The sequence below is a fragment of the Mastomys coucha genome, unplaced genomic scaffold, assembly GCF_008632895.1.
Source record: "Mastomys coucha isolate ucsf_1 unplaced genomic scaffold, UCSF_Mcou_1 pScaffold4, whole genome shotgun sequence".
Taxonomy (NCBI): Eukaryota; Metazoa; Chordata; class Mammalia; order Rodentia; family Muridae; genus Mastomys; species Mastomys coucha.
Window position 1 is genome coordinate 30,896,527 of NW_022196910.1, and position 23,466 is coordinate 30,919,992.

At 36.8% G+C, this 23,466-nt stretch overlaps 1 protein-coding gene across 4 annotated transcripts in view; it reads left to right on the forward strand.

Moving 5' to 3' along the window:
- Slc6a15 (solute carrier family 6 member 15) overlaps positions 1-23,466 on the forward strand; it is a 51,287-nt gene that overhangs the window by 8,595 nt on the left and 19,226 nt on the right. For 2 of the 4 annotated variants that reach the window (XM_031349721.1, XM_031349723.1), the window contains exons 2-5: positions 10,501-10,944; positions 14,956-15,113; positions 15,514-15,640; positions 17,080-17,261. In XM_031349721.1, coding sequence (XP_031205581.1) covers positions 10,656-10,944; positions 14,956-15,113; positions 15,514-15,640; positions 17,080-17,261 — 756 coding nt within the window. In that variant the 5' untranslated portion in view covers positions 10,501-10,655. Of the gene's footprint in view, positions 1-5,754; positions 5,773-8,188; positions 8,285-10,500; positions 10,945-14,955; positions 15,114-15,513; positions 15,641-17,079; positions 17,262-23,466 lie in introns of those variants that run through there. The other 2 variants (XM_031349725.1, XM_031349722.1) reach the window with 2 other exon arrangements.

A 23,466-nucleotide genomic window follows, 5' to 3' on the forward strand; every position in this document is an offset into this window, starting at 1 on the left:
CTTTAGACAGGAACAATTCTGTGTTAAAAACTTTGAGATGGATGGGTGGCCCAATCCCTCAACTGGGAGCCATGTCTTTCTACTGGCGTTGGTCTCTTCGGATTCCTATCTCCTCTCAGTTGGGTATTTCGACTAATGTCACCACCATTGGGTTCTGAAAGCCTCTTGTATCCCTGGCATCTGGGACTTACTTCTCTAGTGTATACAACTGGATGCAGTGATCACTCTAAGAAGTTTATTGTTAGGGTCAGAAATAATTGCATAGTTTTATTCATATCAGATGTATCATTTTATGTTACCTGTAATACGTAATATGGTCATTTCTTTACAATCTCACCAGTATTTGGTGTTAATGCCTTTTAATATTGAGTTATTCTGATAGAGTATATCAGAGCCTATATTTAATAAATATAGATTATGATTTTTGGATTGTTGTAAAATATTTTTTCTCTCAACTTTTAACATGCTATTTTATTATGTTTTTGCTTAATACAACAGATATAGATATGGTGGGGTATAATTTACAAAAGAAATTTTTAGATTGAATTCTATATAGATAAAATATTTGATTATTTGTCAACATCATTATTTCAGTATCTCCTAAATTTTCAATCTGTTTCCTTTTGCAATTATTTCACACCATTAGAGAAAACAGCAAAAGTAAAAGTCTGGTGTAGGGCAGTGGGTGGTACGGAAATAAGGGGTGGGAGAGACACCCGTGTCCCTCCAGAGCTTGGAGACCCTGGACAGGTGGAAGCGGGAGAGTGCCGTTCCTGTGCTCTCCACTCTCCTGGTGGGTGTCTGGCTGTGGGGAGCCTCATAACCCCAGTTCCTTAGGGGGAGGCCTATTCCATTGCTCCAGCAATGTCGAGATGAAAGGAGGCAGTCCATGGTTTTAGGAATTTATTGTAGAAAACAGAGAGAAAAAGAGAGAGAAATAGAGAGAGAGAAAGAGAGAGAGAGAGAGAGAGAGAGAGAGAGAGAGAAGGAGAGAAAGAGGGAGAGAGGTGGAGGGAGAAAAGTAGAGACTGGGCCATGGTCACATGGAGAGAAGGGGAAGGGAAGGGGAGAGAAGAAGCAAGAAGAAACTATGGGGCAGGGCACACCTGGCTGTAGTCAAAGGACTCTGGGGGTGGAGTCCAGCCAGAATACCAGGAATTAGCTCACTGTTCTGTCCCTTGTAGAATTTCTACTGGGTCTCCAGAGTAAGCCTCACTTAACCAGAACATAGATTGCCTTTCACGGTCCAACAGTCTGCCATTTTGATCCTAAGCACTATAATAATAAGACTTAACATTTTTCTTTTATTCTGGTAGTTTATACTTTATATACTGTGTGTTAAAATTAGAAAATATATTTAATTGAATCCTGGATGATTTCAAATTCAATACTCATATTACTATGTAAAGAAAAATTTAGCCCGGGCGGGTGGTGGCGCATGCCTTTAATCCCAGCACTTGGGAGGCAGAGGCAGGTGGATTTCTGAGTTAGAGGCCAGCCTGGTCTACAGAGTGAGTTCCAGGACAGCCAGGGATACACAGAGAAACCCTGTCTCGAAAAAAAACCAAAAAAAAAAAAAGTCAAAAAACAAAAAGAAAAATTTAGCCAGTAAAAGTTTAATATGTTGAAATTTAAATTTCCTAATTAGATTCATGGGTATTCTAGTGCATTATGAGCATAAAGCTTTTGCAAATGCCAAAGCTTCTCTCGTTCTAGCTGGCCTGTCCTTTGTTGCAGTGCCCGATTTATCAGTTTATAAATCAGTACAGCTTATCAAATTGTATATTAGTTCAGTGCAGTGAAGCCTGTAGGAGCTATCCTTGATATATCTATAAGATATACATGTCTCTCTGTCTGCAATTTTTCTGCTTATTTTCATTATACATGTTAATTAAAACATATTTTCAGAGTTTGAGGATAGCATGGTCTAAAAAGTGAGGTACTATATATGCAGGGCTACATAGAGAAGCCTTGTCTCAATGTGTATATATATATATACACACACATATATATACAAGTATATATATACACTTATATATGTACATATATATAACATATATGTATATATATTACAAAGTTGCAACAATTTAAAGCTGAAAACTCTTGAAATACACACAAAAATGATGAAATTATTGAAATAAATCTGCAATGAAAATACTAGTGTGACTCCTGGCAATGAGCAAACCGACACCTTGTTAGTGGTATTGTTCTTACATCAGTGAGGGACAGAGCAGCTAGCAGTTCTTTGTTTATCCTAGCTTTATAACTAGCTTAGTGGTCAAAGCTGTTTTATACCAAGGATGCTGTTTTGATGAGGTGTGGTGCCCACACTTTTTCTGCTGGTATATGGATACAACTTAAAATGTATCTGCACCTTGCCTGTGCAACACAGTAGAGCTGGCTCTGGAGGCATGGGTGCCAGTGAGCCACTCCAGAGGGCATGAGAGCAGGAGAGCTGATCCTGCCTTTTGTTGATGACTGCATTGGCTAGTCTAGCCAGAGTAGTGAGCAGTGCTAGACAGCTCACCCTGAATATGGTTAAGCTGGCATGGTATCAAGGCCCAGATCCTGGGCTCTGTGTTGGCTCATTCCAACATCTGCAAATGATTGGGATGTGTGAAAGGGCCAGTCCTACTCATCCAAAGCTTCAGGATCTCCATGATACAGGGCAACAACAAGATAACTAAGAGGTGGCCTGGTGAGAATCCAATATTGATAGTGTCACAAAAGCCAGGGGCCACTAACCAGCCCAATGGCTCATTGCAATGAACATTTGCAAGGGAAAAGGTGTGGGCAGAGGGATATACTGTGAGACACAATGTGACATACCACAACTTACATAATGAGGTGTCTATGATTTGGATTTGTGTGTGTGTGTGTGTGTGTGTGTGTGTGTGTGTTATATTTTGGAGTCAATGTTACAAGAGAGAAGGATGAATATGAGAAGATGAGATGAACAAAACTGGGATACATGACGTGAAATTCACAAAGAATCAATAAAAGTTTTTTTTTAAAATATTTATGTGGTCTGTGAAGAGGAAGGAGGAGGAAGAAAAGCATAGAGAAGACCTAATATCAAATTCGTGAAAAAAATGAAAGAAAAGGGCAATTGCTTTTTAAAAAGCTTATGGCATATCAGCAGTTACTTTACACCAGTAAAGTTGGTGAAAGGAACAAAATTCTTGCAAAAGATGGCTTCCTAAAACCAAAGTAACAAAGAAGTAATTTAAGTAGCTGTGTATCAGAGAGATGAATTGAATTTCTAAGTTAATATATATTTTTCTGAAATGAAACTCAGTTGCAGATGGCTTTATTGGTGAATGCTGCCAAACACTTAAAAAGAAACCAAACTGACTCTACACATTTTCTTTCAGAAAATAAGAGAAAATCATGACAAAGAAATCTTTTTATAATAGCATTACAATTATAAAAGCAAAATATAAGACAAACATTACAGACTCACATTCTTAAAATATCTGTAGTAAAACAGGCACTTGTATGTGTTTGTGCAATTATGATCACAATTTGCAGTGAGGAGAAGCTTCTTTGAGGGTACCCACACTTATCTGTGGGTGTAAGGATACAACTTAGAATGGAGTAAGGAATTATTGTATTTTAGCAAAGTAGCCATACTACATTTTTCTCTATATTTGATGACCTCACTAGAAAGCTGATTAGTTCCCTGCATGATTTCCCTCCTGTTGAGAAGCCTTAAGTCCAACTAGACTGCATTTAGTTATTTGAACTTGTGAGCATCACACTTGCATCTTTGCTTGTTGTGGTTCCTAGGTACTACAAGTGGGTAGGACTGTCAGTCACCTCCCCGTAAGTCAAGGAAGCATTGCATTTCTGGAACTGTGGACACTAGATCCCAATTAAAAAGGATTTCAAGTGGGATACAGCTCAAGTCATCTGTATCCTGTGTACTGTGTATGTGGTATCTTCGGGAATGGAGGCCTACACTCAATCCCTAAGAGGAAACATAGATGTCTATATTGTTTTGAGAGTGACTTGAACAATCCTGATTAACCAGTTGATAGGAGGTTTCTTGTGCCTGGAAACAATGTACAGGTGACCAGTTTTTGGAGAGCTCAGTCCCAAGTGCTTGTTCTAGATCCTGATTTTTGTAGCTGTGGTTCAGGGGACACCACAGAAAGGGGGGCAGAAATATTATAAGAATACTCAGCAGTCTCCTCTGAAACATGTTTCCTAGAAAGAACTACATAAAGAAGACTGGAAAAAAGACAATATCCATGGATTTGTTAACACAGAACTGAGTAGATTTTGTGGGGTCCCACCTCTAGACAAGGAATTACAGGCAGTGACTGCTAGGAGGAGAATCCAGTCTCTTCCCCCTTAATGGTTATCAAATACAGAGGTCAGCCTTGAAGTCATATATACGACAAAGAAAAAAATGAATTCAGGAGGCTGTATTTATATTTGCATAAGCTCACTCCCCACACCATACTCACAAATATTAATCGGACAAAAAGAAGCTATTCTATCAACTTGAGAGGGAATAGGAGTGGGAGAGGTTGGAGGAAAGAAATGGAGAAATAAAATTATTGCAATTCACTTTCAATTAAAATACATTTAAAAAACATAAAATATCCTAGAGCCAAGTCTTAAAAATAATTTTCACAGGCTTGTTATAGTGGTATCTTAAACACAAAATACATGCATTAAAAATGGAAAGTAACTAGGGTACATTTATTAAAGTATATTATAAAACATTGTCTGGGAAAATTGATGAATAGTTTTATAAATGTCATGATAGGCCAAGTTGATGAACTGGAAAATCCAAACTTTCAGTTGCTATTGTTACCAAATGAACTTATGTAATTGATGTAATACTGTTTAAAATAGCAGTAAATTTGTTTTTAGTTAAGTGGTTATGTTTAAAATATTTTTTTATGTTCTCTTTCTCTCTGTCTCTTTTTGTCTGTTTCTTTCTCTCTGCTTCTCTCTCTGTATGTGTGTGCACACATTACCACTTCCATGGGTAAGTGAGAGGACAGCTAGCAAGAGTTGGTTCTCTTCTTCTCCCATGTGGGTCTTTCACAACAAACTTAGCTAATCAGCTAATGCGGCTTAGTGGAGAGTGCGGTCACCAGTTGGCCTCTCTTACAGGTTCTTTTTGTTAGTTGGTGGACCTTGACAGGCTGATTTCAACACATATGTGGGAAGACAAAAACCCAAGAGGGGCAAAACATTCGGTAACATGAAGAAAACGTAAAGTAGTTGTGCTGTAAATACTTATGGGTTTTAAAATTCTTTATGTCAAAATTTAAGTGTTTCACAGGAATTTTATTTTGACAAATTTTGTATGTGATGAAAATTAACTCAATTCAAAAAATGTAGGGCTGGGAAAATTTAAATTTAAATTTAAACCCTGAAGCTCTCAACATTAGAGAAACATAAGATAATTTGATCTTTAAAAGTGCTGTGTCATTTAGAGTTCTTGTTTGCAGGTTCTGGGAAGTGATGCTGGCAAAGAAGCAAATGAACACAAAAAGATACCAGCACAATGTCAGGCCTCACAGACACACGGGGGTGCTTGGCAGTGAGGTGGAAAGGGCAAAGAAAGAAAGAGACTCAGAGTCAGAAAGCAGCATCCATGACTACCAAAGCACTTGTGTTCTGCCCGTGACACCTTTGATGGAACTTAAGGAGCCAACCACTTTTTGATAATGTGTTTCATTATTCACATTACAAATAAGGAAAATAATCAAATAAGACAAACATGGACCATCCTTTTTGAAGAAAATCCTGGTAGTTTTTTCTTCAATTGTCACACTTCAATTGTAACTTTAATGAAACGTTATTTCCTGTGCTATTAAGGTTGTATTAAGGAAGTTCTTACCTGTAACCTGAAGGCCATTCTCTGTTTTCTTCTAGAAGCTTCAGTGTTTCAGATTTTAAATAAAGGTCTTCTATCACTAAGATTGATTTTATAGAATGTGAGAGGTATATATTTAAATTTATTCTTCTGAAGGTAGATATCCAATCGTGTTAGCACTATGTATTGAATAGGCTTTTTTCTACTTTCATCAAAAATAATGTGGCCATGGCTATGTGTGTGTCCTCTATTATATTCCATAGGTCTAGATATCTACCTTATTCAAATCAGTGTGAATTTCATTGTGAGCCTCTGAAATGGCCAATGAGTCATTTTCAAATATGGCTCAGAGCCTTACTGGTATGTTTTGTAGATTTAATCTTCTGTAGAGTAGAGTTTATAGTCTGTGTTTACAATATATACTGTGGGAACCAACATTTTGGAAAAACTACATCTAGCACAAAAACCATGATTTAAATGCTAGTTTGTCTCCTGACTGGTGGAAGTAGAGAATCTCAGACCACCATATTAGAGATCATTATGCAGTAATATGGAAAGTCATAACTGGTGCAACGGCTGTCTATGAAAATCTAGTTCACATTAGTGGACTAACAAATCACACACAGTTAAAGCTCTTGCTGTGTTTGAAATCAGTAGGTTTTGAAGTGACCCAGTATGTTGAAATAGAACACAGTATTTGGAAAAAAAAAAAAAACAGCTGTAATATGGAGCTTTTATTCTGGACGTCCAACAAGTTAATTATGGGCTAATACATTTATTTTAGATTGTGAGCCTAGCCTTTAAAGGCTAAGCCATCTCTCCATTCCAGGCTAATTGAACATAGTCATACTGATATAAATGGACATTTATTACACCTTCTTATCATGGTGTATTTCCACAAGAAAAAGAAAAGAAGATTCAATTTCTGAAGGCCTTTTTTAAAAAAAATATTTTAAGCCAGCCAGTGGTGGAGTATGCCTTTAATCCCAGCACTTGGGAGGCAGAGGCAGGCTGATTTCTGAGTTCGAGGCCAGCCTTGTCTACAGAGTGAGTTCCAGGACAGCCAAGGTTATACAGGGAAACCCTGTCTCAAAAATTAAAAAAATTTAAAATTATTATTTATTTACATTCCTGCTGTTGCTCCACCACCTCCTGGTGCCGCCTCCCACAGTTCCTCAACCCACTCCTATTTCCCCTTGTCTCTGACAGGGTGTTCTCCCACCAACCATGCATCCCCTGTCCCTGGGACCTCAGGTCACTCCAGGATTAGACACAACTTCTTCAACTGAGGACAAACCACAGTCCTATATATGTGCAAGGAGATTGGGCTGGATGCCCAGACCAGCCTGGGTATGCTGCCTGACTGCTGGCTCAGTGTCTGGGAGCTTCCTGGGGTCTGGATAAGTTTAGACTGCTGGTCTTTCTGTAGGATTTCCTTCCCCTTCAGCTTCTTTAATCCTTCTCCTAATTCAACCATAGGAGTCCCCGACTTCAGTCCTGTTTAGGTATCTGCATCTATCTCAGTCATCTGCTGGTAGAGCCTCTCGGAGGAGAGCTCCTGTCCTGTCCCTTCTCCACTTTTTGTCTCTGAAGTTCTTTTAGACAGGAACAATTCTGGGTTAGAAATTTTGACTGTGGATTAGTAACTCCATCCCTCCACTTGAGGTTATGCCTATATACTGGAGGTGGACTCTGAGTTTATTCTCCTCATTGTTGGGCATTTCAGGTGAGGTCACTCCCACTGAGTCCTGAGAGTCTCTCACCTCCTGGGTCTCTGGTACTCTCTAGAGGATCTCCCTCCTTCCCCCAACCAAGGCTGCATATTTCCATTCATTCTACTGGCCCTCTAAGTTTCTCACATGTTCTGTCCCCCCAATACCTGATCCTGTATCCCTTTTCCCTTCCTTGCCCTGTCTCCCATCCAGAACCCTTCCTTCATCTCCCATGATTATTTTCTTCCCCCCGAAGGCCAATCTTTAGATTTAAGTGTTTGACACTAATATGTTTCTTTGAATGGTCAAATCAGTCTTTATAAAATTCTTTTATGATAAAAAGAAAGGTCATATGAGGCCATGAAGAGATGAAGATGTTGAAGACAGTATTTTCTTTTAGATTGAGTGCTCTGTATAAACAGAGCCTCAATCATGCCTTTTGCATGAAGTAACAACAGCATTTTTACACATTTATTTCTATCTTATTCTTCTCATTTTATTTCCCAATTTTGATACCTTATTTTAAATTTTATCCTGAATGTAATTTCTACAAGTTATATATCTTATTTCCTATTAAAGTCCCTGCTTCTGTATGACTTTAGTATGAGAGTCCTTGTTTTCTCTTTTGTTTGACCAGATCTCATGATCCTGTAAACCAGTTTCCTCATCTGCTGATACACAGGAGTCCTCCCTTGTCTGATAGGAAGGAATATTTGCCAACATTGATGACAAAGTAATTTGTGTTTTCGTAAATGTGATCTCTTTGCTACTTGGCACCCGCCTCTCTCATTTGACTTCCATTCTGTATGTCTCTTTGTGCTTCAGCATCTTCCTTAAGCTATATCCACTTGTCTCTTGTGTCTATAAAATACTATTTCATTCATCATAATAACTTATCTGTGAAGAGAAGGGAGGATTCTACATTGGTATGTATTTTTAATAAGTAGACATTATTATACAATATTATATAACTGAAGTTGGCTGGGCACATTTACTTCTGAGACTAAAGTTTATGTTTTATAAGAGAGGTTGGAAAACATTTTTTTGGGGAAAAGGGTCTTTGCAAAATTTAGGTTTTGTAAGCCATAATTGCAAGTCTTCTTGTTAGTCTTGTTAGCAACTAAGTGTTAGACAATACAATTTAAACGTTTAGGGGTGTTGGATAAAATGGACATTACAGCTGTGCTGAAATGAAGTAAGGGCATAGCAAACAAGAAACGTAAGACTATTAACTGAGGCCAAAATTATGAGATTCACGATAGATCTCCTACCCTTCACCACTTCATACACTAAGCAGTTTGACAGCATTCCTGTTTCAATTTGTATCCAACATTTTCTATCCCTTGTACATCAGAAGAGTCAGAAGACTGAAAATCAGAAGAAAAGTGCATATAGCATATCGATATGTAGACAGTGCTGAACTCTTTAAGAGTGACAATATATGAGCAGTTTCCCTCAAAGATGAACAGGCAAGGTCCATACTTTTGTCATGTACTGCTTCAAAAAACGTAAGTGATAAACAAAAACAAAAACAAAAAACAAACCCTGTTTCCTCCCTCCTCCTTCTGCCCACCAACCAACACTCTCCCATTTCCTGGTCCTGGCATTCCCCTACACTGGGGCATAAACCTTCACTGATTAGAAGAGAAAAAGAGCTATCCCACACCAGTCTAGAGTATTAATGAGGAAGATAGATAATTGGTTTTTGGTCATTGTCTGTACCGAACAGGTAAAATCATATCTAAATACTCTATAGTTTATTTACTTAAGGTACAATTTTCTCTTTATTCAATAGAAGATTTCTTAAAAGTAGGTACTGCATGTTCCTTTATTATAATTTATAGGATATCTTCACAGTTAATAATGAGCACATTAATGTCCACATTGTAAGTAATAAATCATTGGAAGAGATGACTGAAGACAGATTTACAAGGTGGATTTGAAGTTTATATATATGCACATATGTTTATATGTGTGTGTACACACATATATAATTTGTAATGAGAAAATAATAATAGATGTATAAGAAAAAGATCTTTTTGAATTAAAGTATATTTTTCAAAGAAGAATTTAACTAAAAGAAAATGTGTGGATGCTTCATTCCTTCTTAGAAGGGGGAACAAAATACCCATCTAAGGAGTTGCAGAGACAAACTATGGAGCAGAGACTGAAATAAGGACAATCCAGAGACTGTTCCACCTGGGATTTCTTTCCATACTCAGTCATCAAACCCAGACACTATTGTGGATGTCAGCAAGTGCTGGTTGACAGGAGCCTAATATAGCTCTCTCCTGAGAGGCTTTGTCAGTGCCTGACTAATACCGAAGTAGAAACTCACAACCGTCCATTGGACTGAGCATAGAGTCCCCAATGAAGGAGCTAGAGAAAAGACCCAAGGAGCAGAAGGGGTTAGCAGCATCTTAGGACAAACAACAATATGAACTATCTCGTACCCTCAGAGCTCCCAGGAACTAAACCACCAACCAAAGAGTACACATGGTGGGACTGATGACTACAGCAGCATATGTATAGCAGAGGATGGCCTAGTCAGTCATCAATGGGAAGAGAAGCCCTTGGTCCTGTAAAGGTTTATGCCCCATTGTAGGGGAATGCCAGGGCCAGGAAATGGGAGAGGGTGGGTTGGTGAGCAGGAGGAGGGGGTGGAAACAGGGTTTGTTTTTTGGTTTTGATATTTTTTTTGTAGGGGTAACCAGGAGAGGAGATATCATTTGAAATGTCAATAAAGAAAATATCTAATAAAAAAATGTGTGAAGCTCATACACATACTAACTAATACACTTTTGAAATGATTAAACTCTGAGCGATGAAGATCAAATCATATTTTATAGTCTTAGGAAGAGACTAACAGAAAATGAACAAGAAAAGGTATTGAAGTATTGTTTATATTTCTTGTTATTAAATATCACATTTCAATTTCTTATTTCATAGGTATATACAGAGTGCTGGGATCAGATCCAGGATCCATAAGAGTTTCTCACCTGAATCAAGGATTTATATAATATTCTTCTCAGATTTACTTTGTGTTCAATAACATTTAAAATATATATTTGCCTCAAGGGTGTCTTTAAGAAGAGTCGTTTCCAATGCCTAAGAATAGCAAAGTAGTAAAGAGAGATTTGGATGATGATGTCATTGAATCTGTCAAAGATCTACTGTCCAATGAAGACTCAGTGGAAGATGTTTCTAAGAAGAGTGAACTAACTGTTGATGTTCAAGAAGAGAAAGATACAGATGCTGAAGATGGCTCTGAAGTTGATGATGAAAGGCCAGCTTGGAACAGTAAGCTGCAATACATTCTGGCCCAAGTTGGATTTTCTGTAGGTCTGGGGAATGTGTGGAGGTTCCCATACCTCTGTCAAAAGAATGGTGGTGGTAAGTTGCATTCATTTGCTTTAATGATGAATTGCCACTCCAGTAAATGGTAATTCGTTATTTCAGGTAGCCCCTATTGTTGCTGCAGTCTCATTAGTTCTGAAATTGTGAATTCCATTACCGAGCTAGGGAGATGCATTTGTGGGAAGTCAGCCCAGCTCTGGGTTCAGATGAAGTTTCCATAGGAACAGATTGGCGTCCTACAAATACTCAGGGATTGCTTAAGGTAACACATTCTCAAACTTATTCCCTGGATACTGTAAACATTGCTGAAGTATTCACAAGATTGTTTTTTAAAAAAAAAAAACATGTGTTACATTCTTTATGCATGCCAGAATTTTGCTTTCAATAAGAATCTAAAGCCATCAACACTGATGGAACATGAATGTTTTCTCTATGACTTATAACCTCTGAATTTTAAGTTGTCTCATTTTTTTTTTACCAAAAGCAGAACTAACATGTAATTTAGAATAATTGTGGTCTTTAAATTGGGGCTAGCACTTTTAGAACTCATGAGAAGGGGTTTAACCAGATGGTTACAATAGTGCCAGTCATTATTTGTCCTTAGAGATTTTACACATTGATTCTAGTTCTGTAACCCAGCTTCAACAGATACTTTAAATAGAGAACACTCTTACTTTTAAAGAAAAGCTAGTTCTACCATTATCAACACTTTTATTATGTTGCACACAATTATTAATATTTTTAAAAGGAAAAGACTGTCTGAAAAATCCATTGGGGGGAAAAAAGTCAGCATGAAGGGAGAAATCCTAATAGCTCTGCAGTATACCCCCATCCCAAAGAAACCAAAAACCAAAATCTAAAACCAACCAAAGAAACAAAATCCGTGAGGAAACTCTAGATGTGGTTCAAGTGAAATGCTTTTCTACCACACATGAAATCATAGATTCAATTCCTAACCCAAGGCAGGGTGGGAATGAAAAAAGAGAAATTGTTTTAAAATTTTATAATATGAGGATATGAAATTTGTATGCATAAAGTAGTATATGGATAAAAGTATATATCCTGGTCTATAAAGATGAGTCAGTAGAAAAAGTCCACAATGTGCAAGCTTGAGGACCTGAATGTTGATTCCCAGAATCCACATGAAGGCCATGCCTAGTGGCATGCATCTGTAACGCTAATGTCCATGGCAGGATTGCCAGCTAGCCAGTCAAAGAAAGAGTAAGTGCCAGTCTCAGTGAGAAACTATTTCTTTTAAAAAGCTGCATTTTGATAGACAAAGATACTTGAATTTGACTTCCGCCTATACATGTTTATGGTCATGACGACACACAAACAAACCCAAACCTACATTTCATCATCAAATCTTAGAAGGATTATTTTGATATTTTGGGGGGTCTGTGATAGTGTAGTTGGCTGAAAACATATCTGGTTTTATTTTTTTATAATTATAATCCTCACACATTGTGTCAAATGAATAGAAGAACTCCCGTTCATTTTTTTTTCCTTAGTTGCTAAGATAAAGTGCTAAGGTACTGTGGTGATTAAAGTGTGTTTGAGATGGTAGGATAATCCCACGAGACACACAGTAAGAGGTTTGGGAAAGCCACATATTTAACAGATCTACCTGCCTGAGAGCTAAGAATTTAATTTTATGCCAAGTGTGTTACATACTACTCACTGCTCAGAAACATTTCCTAGCAAACTGATAATATCACATGGGAATTATTTATGGTGTCAAAGATTAGCATCTGTATATGACTGGGTTTTTTTTTTTGTAACAAAAAAGTGTTTATTTGTTTGCTTTCTTTTTTGTTGTTGTTGTTTTTTGTTACTTAATGTTCATTTCATTTGCTAAGACTGGCAGAAGTGAATTCTGATTTCGAGATATTTCAGTTTCTACATCTTCCTGGATATTCTGCTGATGAAGGTAGCTCCAGCTTAGAGTCAGGTTTCATTCCTTTTAGTGTGACATCCACCTTGATGGAGAGCTATTACAGAGTTGACATATAGCTATTAGTTATTAGCAAGACAAATCTCCCTATTTTCTTGATAAAAATAAGAGTCAAGATATTTTCTCTACTATTGATTTCTTGCCTAGAAATTAAAATGGAGAACAATATTGCATGTCTTGTGAGACATAGGATGGATTGGAAAGGGACGAGCTGGTAACATAGTTTTCTAGAAAGTTGAGTTTCTTTAAAAAGCACAAAAAAACTCTCAAAACCCTTATTCATAAATCATTTGAAGCATTTTCTGCATAAGAGGGGAAAAAACGAAAGAGGTCTAATACATATGTTGATTCTGTGGATGTTACATTTGATTCACTGGGCTAAGCTTCATACGTCTTAGGATACAGAAGACTTCTCTTATTTTGCAGTCACTGTAACAGATAGACCTAGCTGTTTTCCATGTTTCAAGCCATGTGAACTTTTCTGTATCATGCTCACTTCCTCCAGCTCAGTTCCTATGCACATAAAATGGGATTGGCAATTGTAGCACACTATATTTGTGTGTATGCTCATATGTACATGTGTGCACTGGTGTGCGTGTGTGTGTGTTTGTGTGTCTGTATGTGTGTGCTGTGCAGTCCTCAAGCCATTTGTTCAGATAAATGTTCCTGTACACCTAGGGAAAGTAGAAGAGCACATGGAGTGTCCTACTTTGTCCTTGTCTGCCTTACTCCTTTGTGACAGGATGTATTTGTCAATGAACCCAGAGATAGGCTGCCAGCCTAGAAATTTGGATATATGATGTCCAGTGTGTAGGCCACATCACACTAATTTATAGTGTTCTCATATACAATTGTACGTACGTAACTTTTTCTCACCAATTAAATGTAAGAATATCATTTTCAAGCTATTCAAATAGTTTGCAAATTACTAGTTTTTACATGTGATTTTGATTGAAAACAGTTGCTTCCTTAACTGTGGGTGTTTTGCTACAAATATAACAGCACATACTTTTAAGGAGAGATACAATGTACGTTAGTTTTACTTCCTAATCACTCTGCACATTTTCCTCTCAATTTTTGAAACAAAAAGAATATGGTTCCTGAAGTGAACTTTTTTAAGTGGCATATATGAAAATAAATCATCTTGCATTTGTTAGAAATTATTTGTTTTAATTTTTCTATCTTTCAGACCAGGTATTTACTCTTCTTTGGTATGACTTTATTTAGAATACAAAAAAAAAAAATTAATCCTGTCAAATGTCATTGGTCTCAATCCATGCTTTTGGAATGCTGGACTTAAACTAATTTAGATTAGTATTTAGTAAATAACTTTGTAAATACTATGTGAAGATTGATTTGAATTTGTGAAGTCTATTGACAAGCAAAGCTACTTCAAAGAACTGATCCTTTATTTTCCAATGAAATTAACTTTTCAACAAAATAAAAGTCAGGTTATGGGGTTTGGAGAGATGGCTCAGTGGTTAAGAGCACTGACTTCTTTCAGAGGTCCGAGTTCAATTCCCAGCAACCACATACTGGCTCACAACCATTTGTAATGGGATCTAATGCCTTCTTCTGGTGTGTCTGAAGACATCGACAGTATACTCATATACATAAATAAATAACTTTTTAAAAAGTCGGGTTATTTATAAATGCCTTTTAATAAGAATTACTCTACCAAGAACTAAAATTTAAAAATTTTAAACTATGCTATTATTTTGTATGTGTGTGTTTGTGTGTGGTGTATATGTGTATTGGGGGAATATGCATACAGAGTACAGAGGAGATTTCAGGAGTCAGTTTTCTCTTTCCACTGTGGGTTCAAGGACTCAAACTCAAGTCATAAAACCCACGCAGCATGGGGTTACCTATGGAATCACCTAACTGCCCTGAGGGACTTCCTAGAGCAGTCAAATATAGTATTCAAAATTTTGAAAGCTTAAAAAGAAGGTTAGTTATGTTTCCTTCAAAGACTTCTGTTTGTATCAGAAAAAAAAGAAACCAGTTAGTGTCTTTTATGAAATGATTCTGGTCTATGTATACTCTACTATGAATATTGAAACTATGACCCCTGTTTGTTCTTGTCTCTCTAGGTGCATACCTTTTGCCGTATTTAATACTACTTCTGGTGATAGGAATTCCACTCTTTTTCCTGGAACTTTCTGTGGGTCAAAGAATTCGGAGAGGCAGCATTGGGGTTTGGAATTACATAAGCCCTAAACTGGGTGGGATTGGATTCGCAAGCTGTGTAGTAAGTTTCTTTCCGTGACATTTGCTCTCACCTGGGCTGGTTCGGATTGATGTAATCTTCATCTCTGTGAGCTCCAAGTCATTGTCTGTGCAATCGTGTTTTAGAAGCTACTGGGACACGGTACTTACTATGTGAAACTATCCGTGACTACAGATAATACCTAGATTTCATAACGTACTTTAAAAGTTCAACTCAGAAATATCGCTTTAAAGAAAAGATCATGTCTTTGCTAAACAAACAAAAAAGTACGATGAAGACTTAAAAATTGCTAGGTGCAGTGAATTCCATCCACCTCGCGGTGTTAAGCGGGGTGGCAGAGGATGCATGATGTAACCACATTCGCGGTGTTAAGCGGGGTGACAGAGGATGCATGATGTAACCACGTCCTTCTCGTTGGCAGGTGTGCTATTTTGTGGCTCTCTACTACAACGTCATCATTGGCTGGACATTGTTTTACTTTTCTCAGTCTTTTCAACAACCTCTTCCTTGGGATCAATGCCCCCTGGTGAAAAACGCATCTCGTACTTGTAAGACATATATTATATTTTCTCCTTATGTTTAATGTTTTAAAGATTAATAAAGACAAAAAAAACCCCTCTCTTTTCTACTTTTTAAATTCCATAGTGGGTGGAAACAAAACCTTTGAAAGGAACATCATAATAGGCTTTCTTCTGCATTTGGAATGACCACTTCAGAGAGATAAAGTAGACATCATTTAATTTTCCTGACTCTTTTCAGATTAATTTAATGCACTTAATGCTTTAGGGCTTTAGGTTAACTGATTTTGCAAGTTTTCTGTTGTAAACCCCGAATAGCCCAGGTTAAGCCCCATAATCATTAAAATCTACAAAAGGGATATAAAAACCTGATTGAACTGAATTTATTATTGTTTATGCAATTAGCTCTGCTGCTTTGTACTTTTCATTTTCTAAACCTTCAAAAGTAAAGAACCATTTTCTATAGAATGCACCTCACTCCTGAACTTAAAATTTTCTATTAGCCATATTGAAGAAAGTAAAATGTAACAAGTGAAACACTATATAAAAAATATTACACTTTGAACTTACAATGTATGCAAATATTGCTTTGTTGGCATTACAGTTTAGTTTTCGTGCAGCAATTTTGACAATGCTGTTTGAATTTTACACTACAGCTCATGTCACCTCATTCTAGTATTTCACCAAAATCCCCTTCGTAGAAGCTACCACATTTGACTATGTAAGGCTAGTGTATCTGATAATTACGGGCCTGGGAATGAAAACATGAATTTTTTGTTTTAATTATTTCTCTAAGAAGTTCACATATATTTTAGGAATTCTTAATATGTATCAAAGAGGTTTGCTGATTTTACAAAGTTTGTACATTTTTGGTGCTTATTGCAATCAGAATTGCTTTTGTGAGGTTAATGCTTTCCTAGGAAATGGTAAGAACTGTTGAAGTTTTGGTCTACTTCTGTGTATTGTATGCACTGCTTAATTATATACAAAAAGGTCTGGGCCTACAAGTGACTTCTCACACAAGATTTTTTTGTGTAAACTTTGTTGCTTGATTTGAAACTATTGGGTAAATAAAATTGACTACAGCCAGTTGCTGGAGGGAGTAGAGGTGGGTGAGTTTGGAGCGACCTCCTTGGGGTGGGGAGAGATGAAAGGAGAGCAGAGGAATCTGCCATGAGGGGAGATGGACCATGAGCATGTGGCCAGGAGAAACAGCAAATAACCAGGGTACACTTCTGGGAAGGTAGCCAGGCCAGCAGGAAGAAAAATAGATTATGGGTTACCCTTCCACCCCCCAGTAATTGTTAAAGCCAAATAAAATAACCATGGTCTGAGTCTCATTTATTTGCAAGCTTAAATTGGTTGTAGTACAAAGAACTGGCTAATGGGCTTGCTGAACACAACCCAGTATTACTCCTTACTGTACTATAGTTTGAACAATAGCATTTTGTCTCCCCCCACCCCCACAGATATTGAACCAGAATGTGAAAAAAGTTCTGCCACCACCTACTACTGGTACCGGGAAGCACTGGATATCACCAGTTCCATCTCTGAAAGTGGAGGCTTAAACTGGAAGATGACGATCTGCCTGCTGGTTGCCTGGGTCATGGTTTGTCTGGCCATGATCAAAGGCATTCAGTCCTCTGGAAAAGTTAGTATGTTAGAATTCTTCCCGCTTCTGCTAAGCATCATTTATGGGTACTGTCAATCTCTTTCAGCTATATGCCCAAATTCAAATGACAAATTGTTTGACTACTTTGTCTAGGCATCTACAGATTTGGTAACAGTGGTGCTTTAAAACATGTCTGTAAAAAAGGCATAAGTAACAATTAAAGTGTTTTATAGTGACATTTAATATCATTTATAATATTTTTTACTCCAACATTTAAAGATCTGCTTATTTTGCTACTTAATCATTATCTGCTGCATTAGTCTTCTGAGTACAATCCAGCTCAGTCATGGAAACTACTGGGGGGAAAAAGTTTCTCTTTTCTGTTTGTTTATTTTTTACCATTTCCTTCTTTCGGGTATTGTTTTAAGAAGTAATTTCACAGTGAATATTCAAATCATGAACATGAATGGTTGTGTGTTTCTTAAAGTTCTTGTTGTCCTCAAATAGTTAGAATAGTTCAGACCAGCAACACAGAATAAATAAACGATGACAAGGGTATTCCTTCCAGCCCAAATACAAATTTAAGAAGACTGTGGTTGAAAAGAACATCAGTGGAGTGTGAAGTCTGTATGGTTTGCTGCTTTTGTTTTAAAATGATGTGCTGGGGACATGATTGATCTTAATTCTTTTGTTTTCAAAAGTATCAGAGTCCTTTTCTCATCACCACCACTGTTTTAAAGTCCTTTTCTGGTCTTAGCTGCTTCATAGCAAGAATTTAGCATTGGCTCTTCTTGCTGGCCCCTGTTGGTACATATACATATACATATACATCATATACATATACATATACACATACACATATACATGCACATACACAAACACATACACAAACATATACACAAACATATACACTAACATATACATATACATATAAATAGACATAGACATAGACATATACAATAAATTTTGTTTTCAAAGTGTAGCTGTAACCATTCACCTTTTTCAGTATAACTAGGCATCATAGGTTAGCAGCAGTCAGCAGAGAGACAGCTGGAGTACTCTATTATTATCATTGATAAGCATAGTAATAATCATAAAACATGCTGATTAATAATAATAATAACAATAAGAATAATAGTAAATTGACATCAGCACAGGTGATTTGAGCAAAACCAGTATTAGGCACTGATGCTTAGTACGTGTTTTTTGTTCTGGGAACTGTTATGGTTTCTACTTTACATAATCCTAAAAGCTCTAAGATGCAGTTACTACTTCCAGAGCCATTTTACTGATTTTTAGAATGATGCTGAAGAAATTGGATGATATACTTAAAGATCATAAGAAATCTGTCTGAAGACTTGAATAGGCACATAGTATGGAAAGAAGAGGAGAGGGAGAGAGAGGGGGAGAGAGAGAGAGAGAGAGAGAGAGAGAGAAAGAGAGAGAGAGAGAGAGAGAGAGAGAGAGAGGACAGAGGAGAATGTTTGATTCTTTCGTATTATTCTTTTCCTTTCTTTTATTTTTTTCTGAAACAGGTCTTTCTGTATAGCCTAGCTTTTCTTGAACTGGGGTCTTCCTACCATCAATGTGGTGGTAAAATAGCCTTGTGTCACTTTGTCTTGCTGTCTCCTGTCTTTAATTGAAGAGGCTGTGGGATGGGACACTCTATGCTGCTTTAAGAAAGTATGATATTTATGCCCACCAAATGATAGCTTGGGAATGGGAATGAGGATGGACAGAAGTTGGTCTAATTAACCTTTGCCTCCTGTTAATTTAATTTTAGGAAGAAATGTTGATGCCATTTCAGCCTGTAAATCACAGTTGACATGTTCTCGGTACTCTTTTTTTTTTTTTTTTCCTGCTGTAGCTGCTATATTATTTTGCATGGCAGTGGATGAGCAGAGTAGATAACCCAACTAAGTGTCTTTAAATCTTTTGTTAAGTGTTAACAACTTAGTAACTTTAGACAGTGCTTTGATTGAGTATACCTTGACTATGTAGGATGCCAATGAGGTTAGATTATAAGTAAAGGAATAAGCTCGTAAACCATGTCTAATCCCATGCCCATAATTGCTAAGGTAAGAGCTTCCTTTGGACAGACATAGACATTGAAAAACTGTCATGATCAAGTTCGCTAAGGTTTTCTCAGTTTGTGTCTTATTGTAACTTAAAGAATAATTTATTTTAAAGAATATAATAGTTTCCACTATGCTATATTTGTGTGATTGTATACATGTATGAAATGCAAAGTTGATGCTATAATTGTGAAGGAGAATGTATAATAATTCAAACTAATTGACACCTCTGTCATATCAAGTATTCAACAATTTTTATAATGAGAGTATTTGAAATTTACTCTCAGTGATATTGATGGCACTTTTCCTGCTATGTCTTTGATATCATGTAGTAATGTGTTACAACTTATGTAGTACATGTGACTTACTATTTCAAAGAGAGGCCCTTAGTTAGAGGGAGAGTGACATTGAAGAGGAAGTTGAAACAAGGCCATATTGTATTGTACAGGATGCTCTAATAAAATTCAGGGTCTCTTCCACTGAACTGTTTATACTTATCCAGAAAAATTTTCACAGTCCAGGGGGGCCAAAAGCTAGTAGTGTTTAAATCAATGCAGTCCTTTAGTATGGAATAATAAGAGGAACATTATAAGGGATGAATGTAAAGCTGTGTATGTGCACTAAACAGCCAAGCAAAAGCCTGGAGAAATAGTTATGCACGTGTTGGGTAAAGGGGAGTTCTGGAGGCTGGCTTGTGCAAATTGTTGCTGACGAAAGATGAGAATTTGTTATATAGTTTCTTAGACATGCAAATACACATTAGGCATGGAGGGAGGGATGCTGACTGAAGCCTGAGGGACAAAAGTAGGAGGCTGGTAATCTCTCTAACCATGGAAACAGGTACCACATGCAACTGCATCACTGACTTCAGATACCTTTTATTTTCCTGCCTTTATTAAGGAGAAGAGAAATGGTTGGTCTGTGATCACAGTCAAGAACCATAGTCACAAAGAACAGGACCATGACCAGATATTAGGATGCAGCGTGACTAAGAGTGATGATAAATGCTCAAAAAGAAAATCTTTTATGCTTGATGATGCTTGGTGTCAGTGAAATTGCTTGCCTCCGTAGTAGACAGCTCAAAATTATTGTGGTTGATAACCTTAAGGAGGCTTAAAATTAAACAAAGAAGTATATCCCATTTCTCTGATCTAAGAATATGTACTTCTTAGGCTCATGGGCAGTACAAGGCTCATGGGCAATTCTGTTTATTTAGTTATTTTACCAAAGTATTGTAGCTTTGGTTATGTTCAGAAGCTCTCTTTGCCCTTGTTACAACATTTTATTCAATTCTCTATATTAGAAGACTGAAAAATAAGATACTCTCAACACACTTCAGCTCCAGGGTGATGTTCATCGTTAGCATTTCTTTGTTATTGATATATTAATCTATTAAATATGGTGCATACATTGTTTTCTTTATTCTGTCAAGTGGCTTCTATGTTTTATCTCTAATTTACAACAAAGCCAATAAACTCAGAAGAAGTAAATTAACTGCAGAATTAAGTACCTAATAAATGTCAGAATTAAAGCCAGGCAACCAAGTCTTCAAAAGTAAGGTGGTTTTTTTCTTTTTTTTTTTTCAGAATGTGTCTTTATAATAAATATATTTATATAAAGAAAAAATAATTGATTTTAATACATTTTTCTAATTTTTAGTATAATAAGAAAATGGGAATACCCTGTAAAATATTTTGCTTGATGAACTAATCTTTTACTTAGGGTAAATGCTGTGAAAAATATTTTGGTTAACAACTCTTAAGAAGTTTAAAATTAGCAAAGGAACATATTTCATTTCTCTATTCTAAATCCACACTTAGACTGTACAAGGCTTATGGACACTGTCTATTTATCTATTTATTTTATAAAAGTATTGAATGCTTGTTGTGTACCATAAACTGTTTTAATTCAAGATATACAACAAGAAACAAAGCCTGGACATAGGAATTTTCTATTCTAGTGACAGATGCAAACCACATATTTGCAGAAATAATCTCAAGTAGCAATGGACAACACCAATGTATAAATGGATGAGATTTAGGTAGCAATATACCATAAAGCTATTTTAGATAACAATGTACACGTGTCTGTGGTATATACAGGCAGATTTAACTGAATATTTATTGTCAATTTCATAAAAGATTTTGCTATAAAATATAGCTATTTGTATAACTGTAATTTGTGTTTAAGAAAAATATGTATACTTTGCATAGTGCTTAACTAAGAAACATTATTTTAACTCTTAGAATTTTAAATTAACTATGAACTTTTCTCTGCTTAGAGAAGAATAGAGCCAAAGGTTTGGCATACTTAATAGTGTTCACCTGTTTGAAGTCTTGAAAGTTTTCACATTTTAATTTGAAATACTTCAGTTTTTCCTTAAGAACACACTAAATTCAGATCACTGTATTTAAGAACATGAATGTGTATTAAACTAATAAAAATGGAAATAATTGGGACTAGATATTAAGAATAGAATTTTAAAATATTTTACAATAAAGATATCATATTTTAAAGAATGTGTACACAATAGAAACCTTAAACTTTCTATAGTAAGTTTCTCTTTTATTTTATCTATATTATTTTTGAGTACATTATTTATTTAATGTACAGTATTTTTGATATCTCCTGTAAGCTGTGCACTAGTGAATACTGATATTAATAGAGCAGTCTCTGTCCTCCTAAAGCCCATAATGTAAGGAGCCTGGCAGATAATTGCTGTACTAAGTATAATAATGGAGACAAAGAGAACATGCATGAGGCAGTTATTGAAATGATTCTGGAGTTTGGGAGGTCTAACAAAGTGAGTAATTGGGGAACGTTGCTAAGACTGTTGGACTTCTGAAGGCTCAGAAACAGGTCACTGTAGGCACAGAATCCAGCATGCTTCAAGCCCAGAGGATGCTAAATGCTCCCCTGTGACTCTAACATACAGTCTGAGGAGTGGGAGGGAGCTAAAGCAAGAAGTATGACCTGGTTGCTGATGGATATTGAAGTGTCCGCAGAAACTGATCAAACCATGGGCTGTTATAGAATGAATACTGTAAAGATCTGAAGATTTTAAACAATTCAGCAAACAACATCTGACTTCTAGAAATTTTCCTATTAAAGAGCTGTGGATGTTGGATCTCTGGGTTGCAGAGGGGAGCTGACCAGAAGAGTCCGGAGGAAAGATGAGCAGGAAATACACTGAGAATCAGGAAAGTCTTTCAAGTCAGTTAGGAAGACATAAATTGAGTTTGATTTTAAAATGTGCAGAGAAGATTTCATGCTTTTGGTAGCCTTGGAATCGTAGAGATCTGTGATGGAATGAGACCCAGGGGCCTTGCAGGTGGAAAGTGTGCTAGGCGTCAGAGAGAAACTGAAGAGTAACTCCCAGTTCTGAAAGCACCCTAACAAGGAGAAACCAGGAAACAAAATCATATTATCAAAGCAGAGGACAATCTAAGATTAACCAAAAATTATTGGAAAGATGCCTGTTTTTACTAGTGAAAATAGATTTATTTTATTAAAATATTGATTTTAAAACATTGACTTTCTACACATAAAACTTACTCGTTCCTGATATCTTCACGGTGTATAAGCATGACTTTCAGAGGATAAACCACAAAGGAAGTACGCAGAAGCATCTTGCTTTATATTGCAAGGTCTTTACAGTTACTTGATTCACATACTCCCTCTTCTGAGGCCTCTCTTGCTTGGAGCATTTCCATTTATCCTCCCAGCTTCCCTTCCTTTGATCTTTACACACATTCATATTGTGTAGCTATTCTGTGTCTGCAAGTGGTTTAGGAGTTCAAGATGTGGTAGTGACCTGGAAAGGTGTGGTTTCCATTCTCACAGAGCTTATACAACAGCTGGGTGGACAGAGTGTGAGAAAACTCAATCAAGGTAGCTTTGGCAGGGCTACATGACATCACAGACAAAACTGTACCTAATGGTAATGTCTCCAAGGTGATATCAACTCTACTTTGGCAGAAGTGACAGCAGATGGTGGGTTCATTTTGGAAAAAGAAGTCTTGGGGTGCTCAGGATGACTTCTGGATGAAGATGGTTCTGACTGGAGAAGAGAAGCAGGCAGTGTGCTCTCAGGCAGTGGCTGATGGTGTTGAACCTACCAGGTGGCAAGAGCTTAAGGGCCTGGGCTCTGCAGCAGGAAAACATATCAG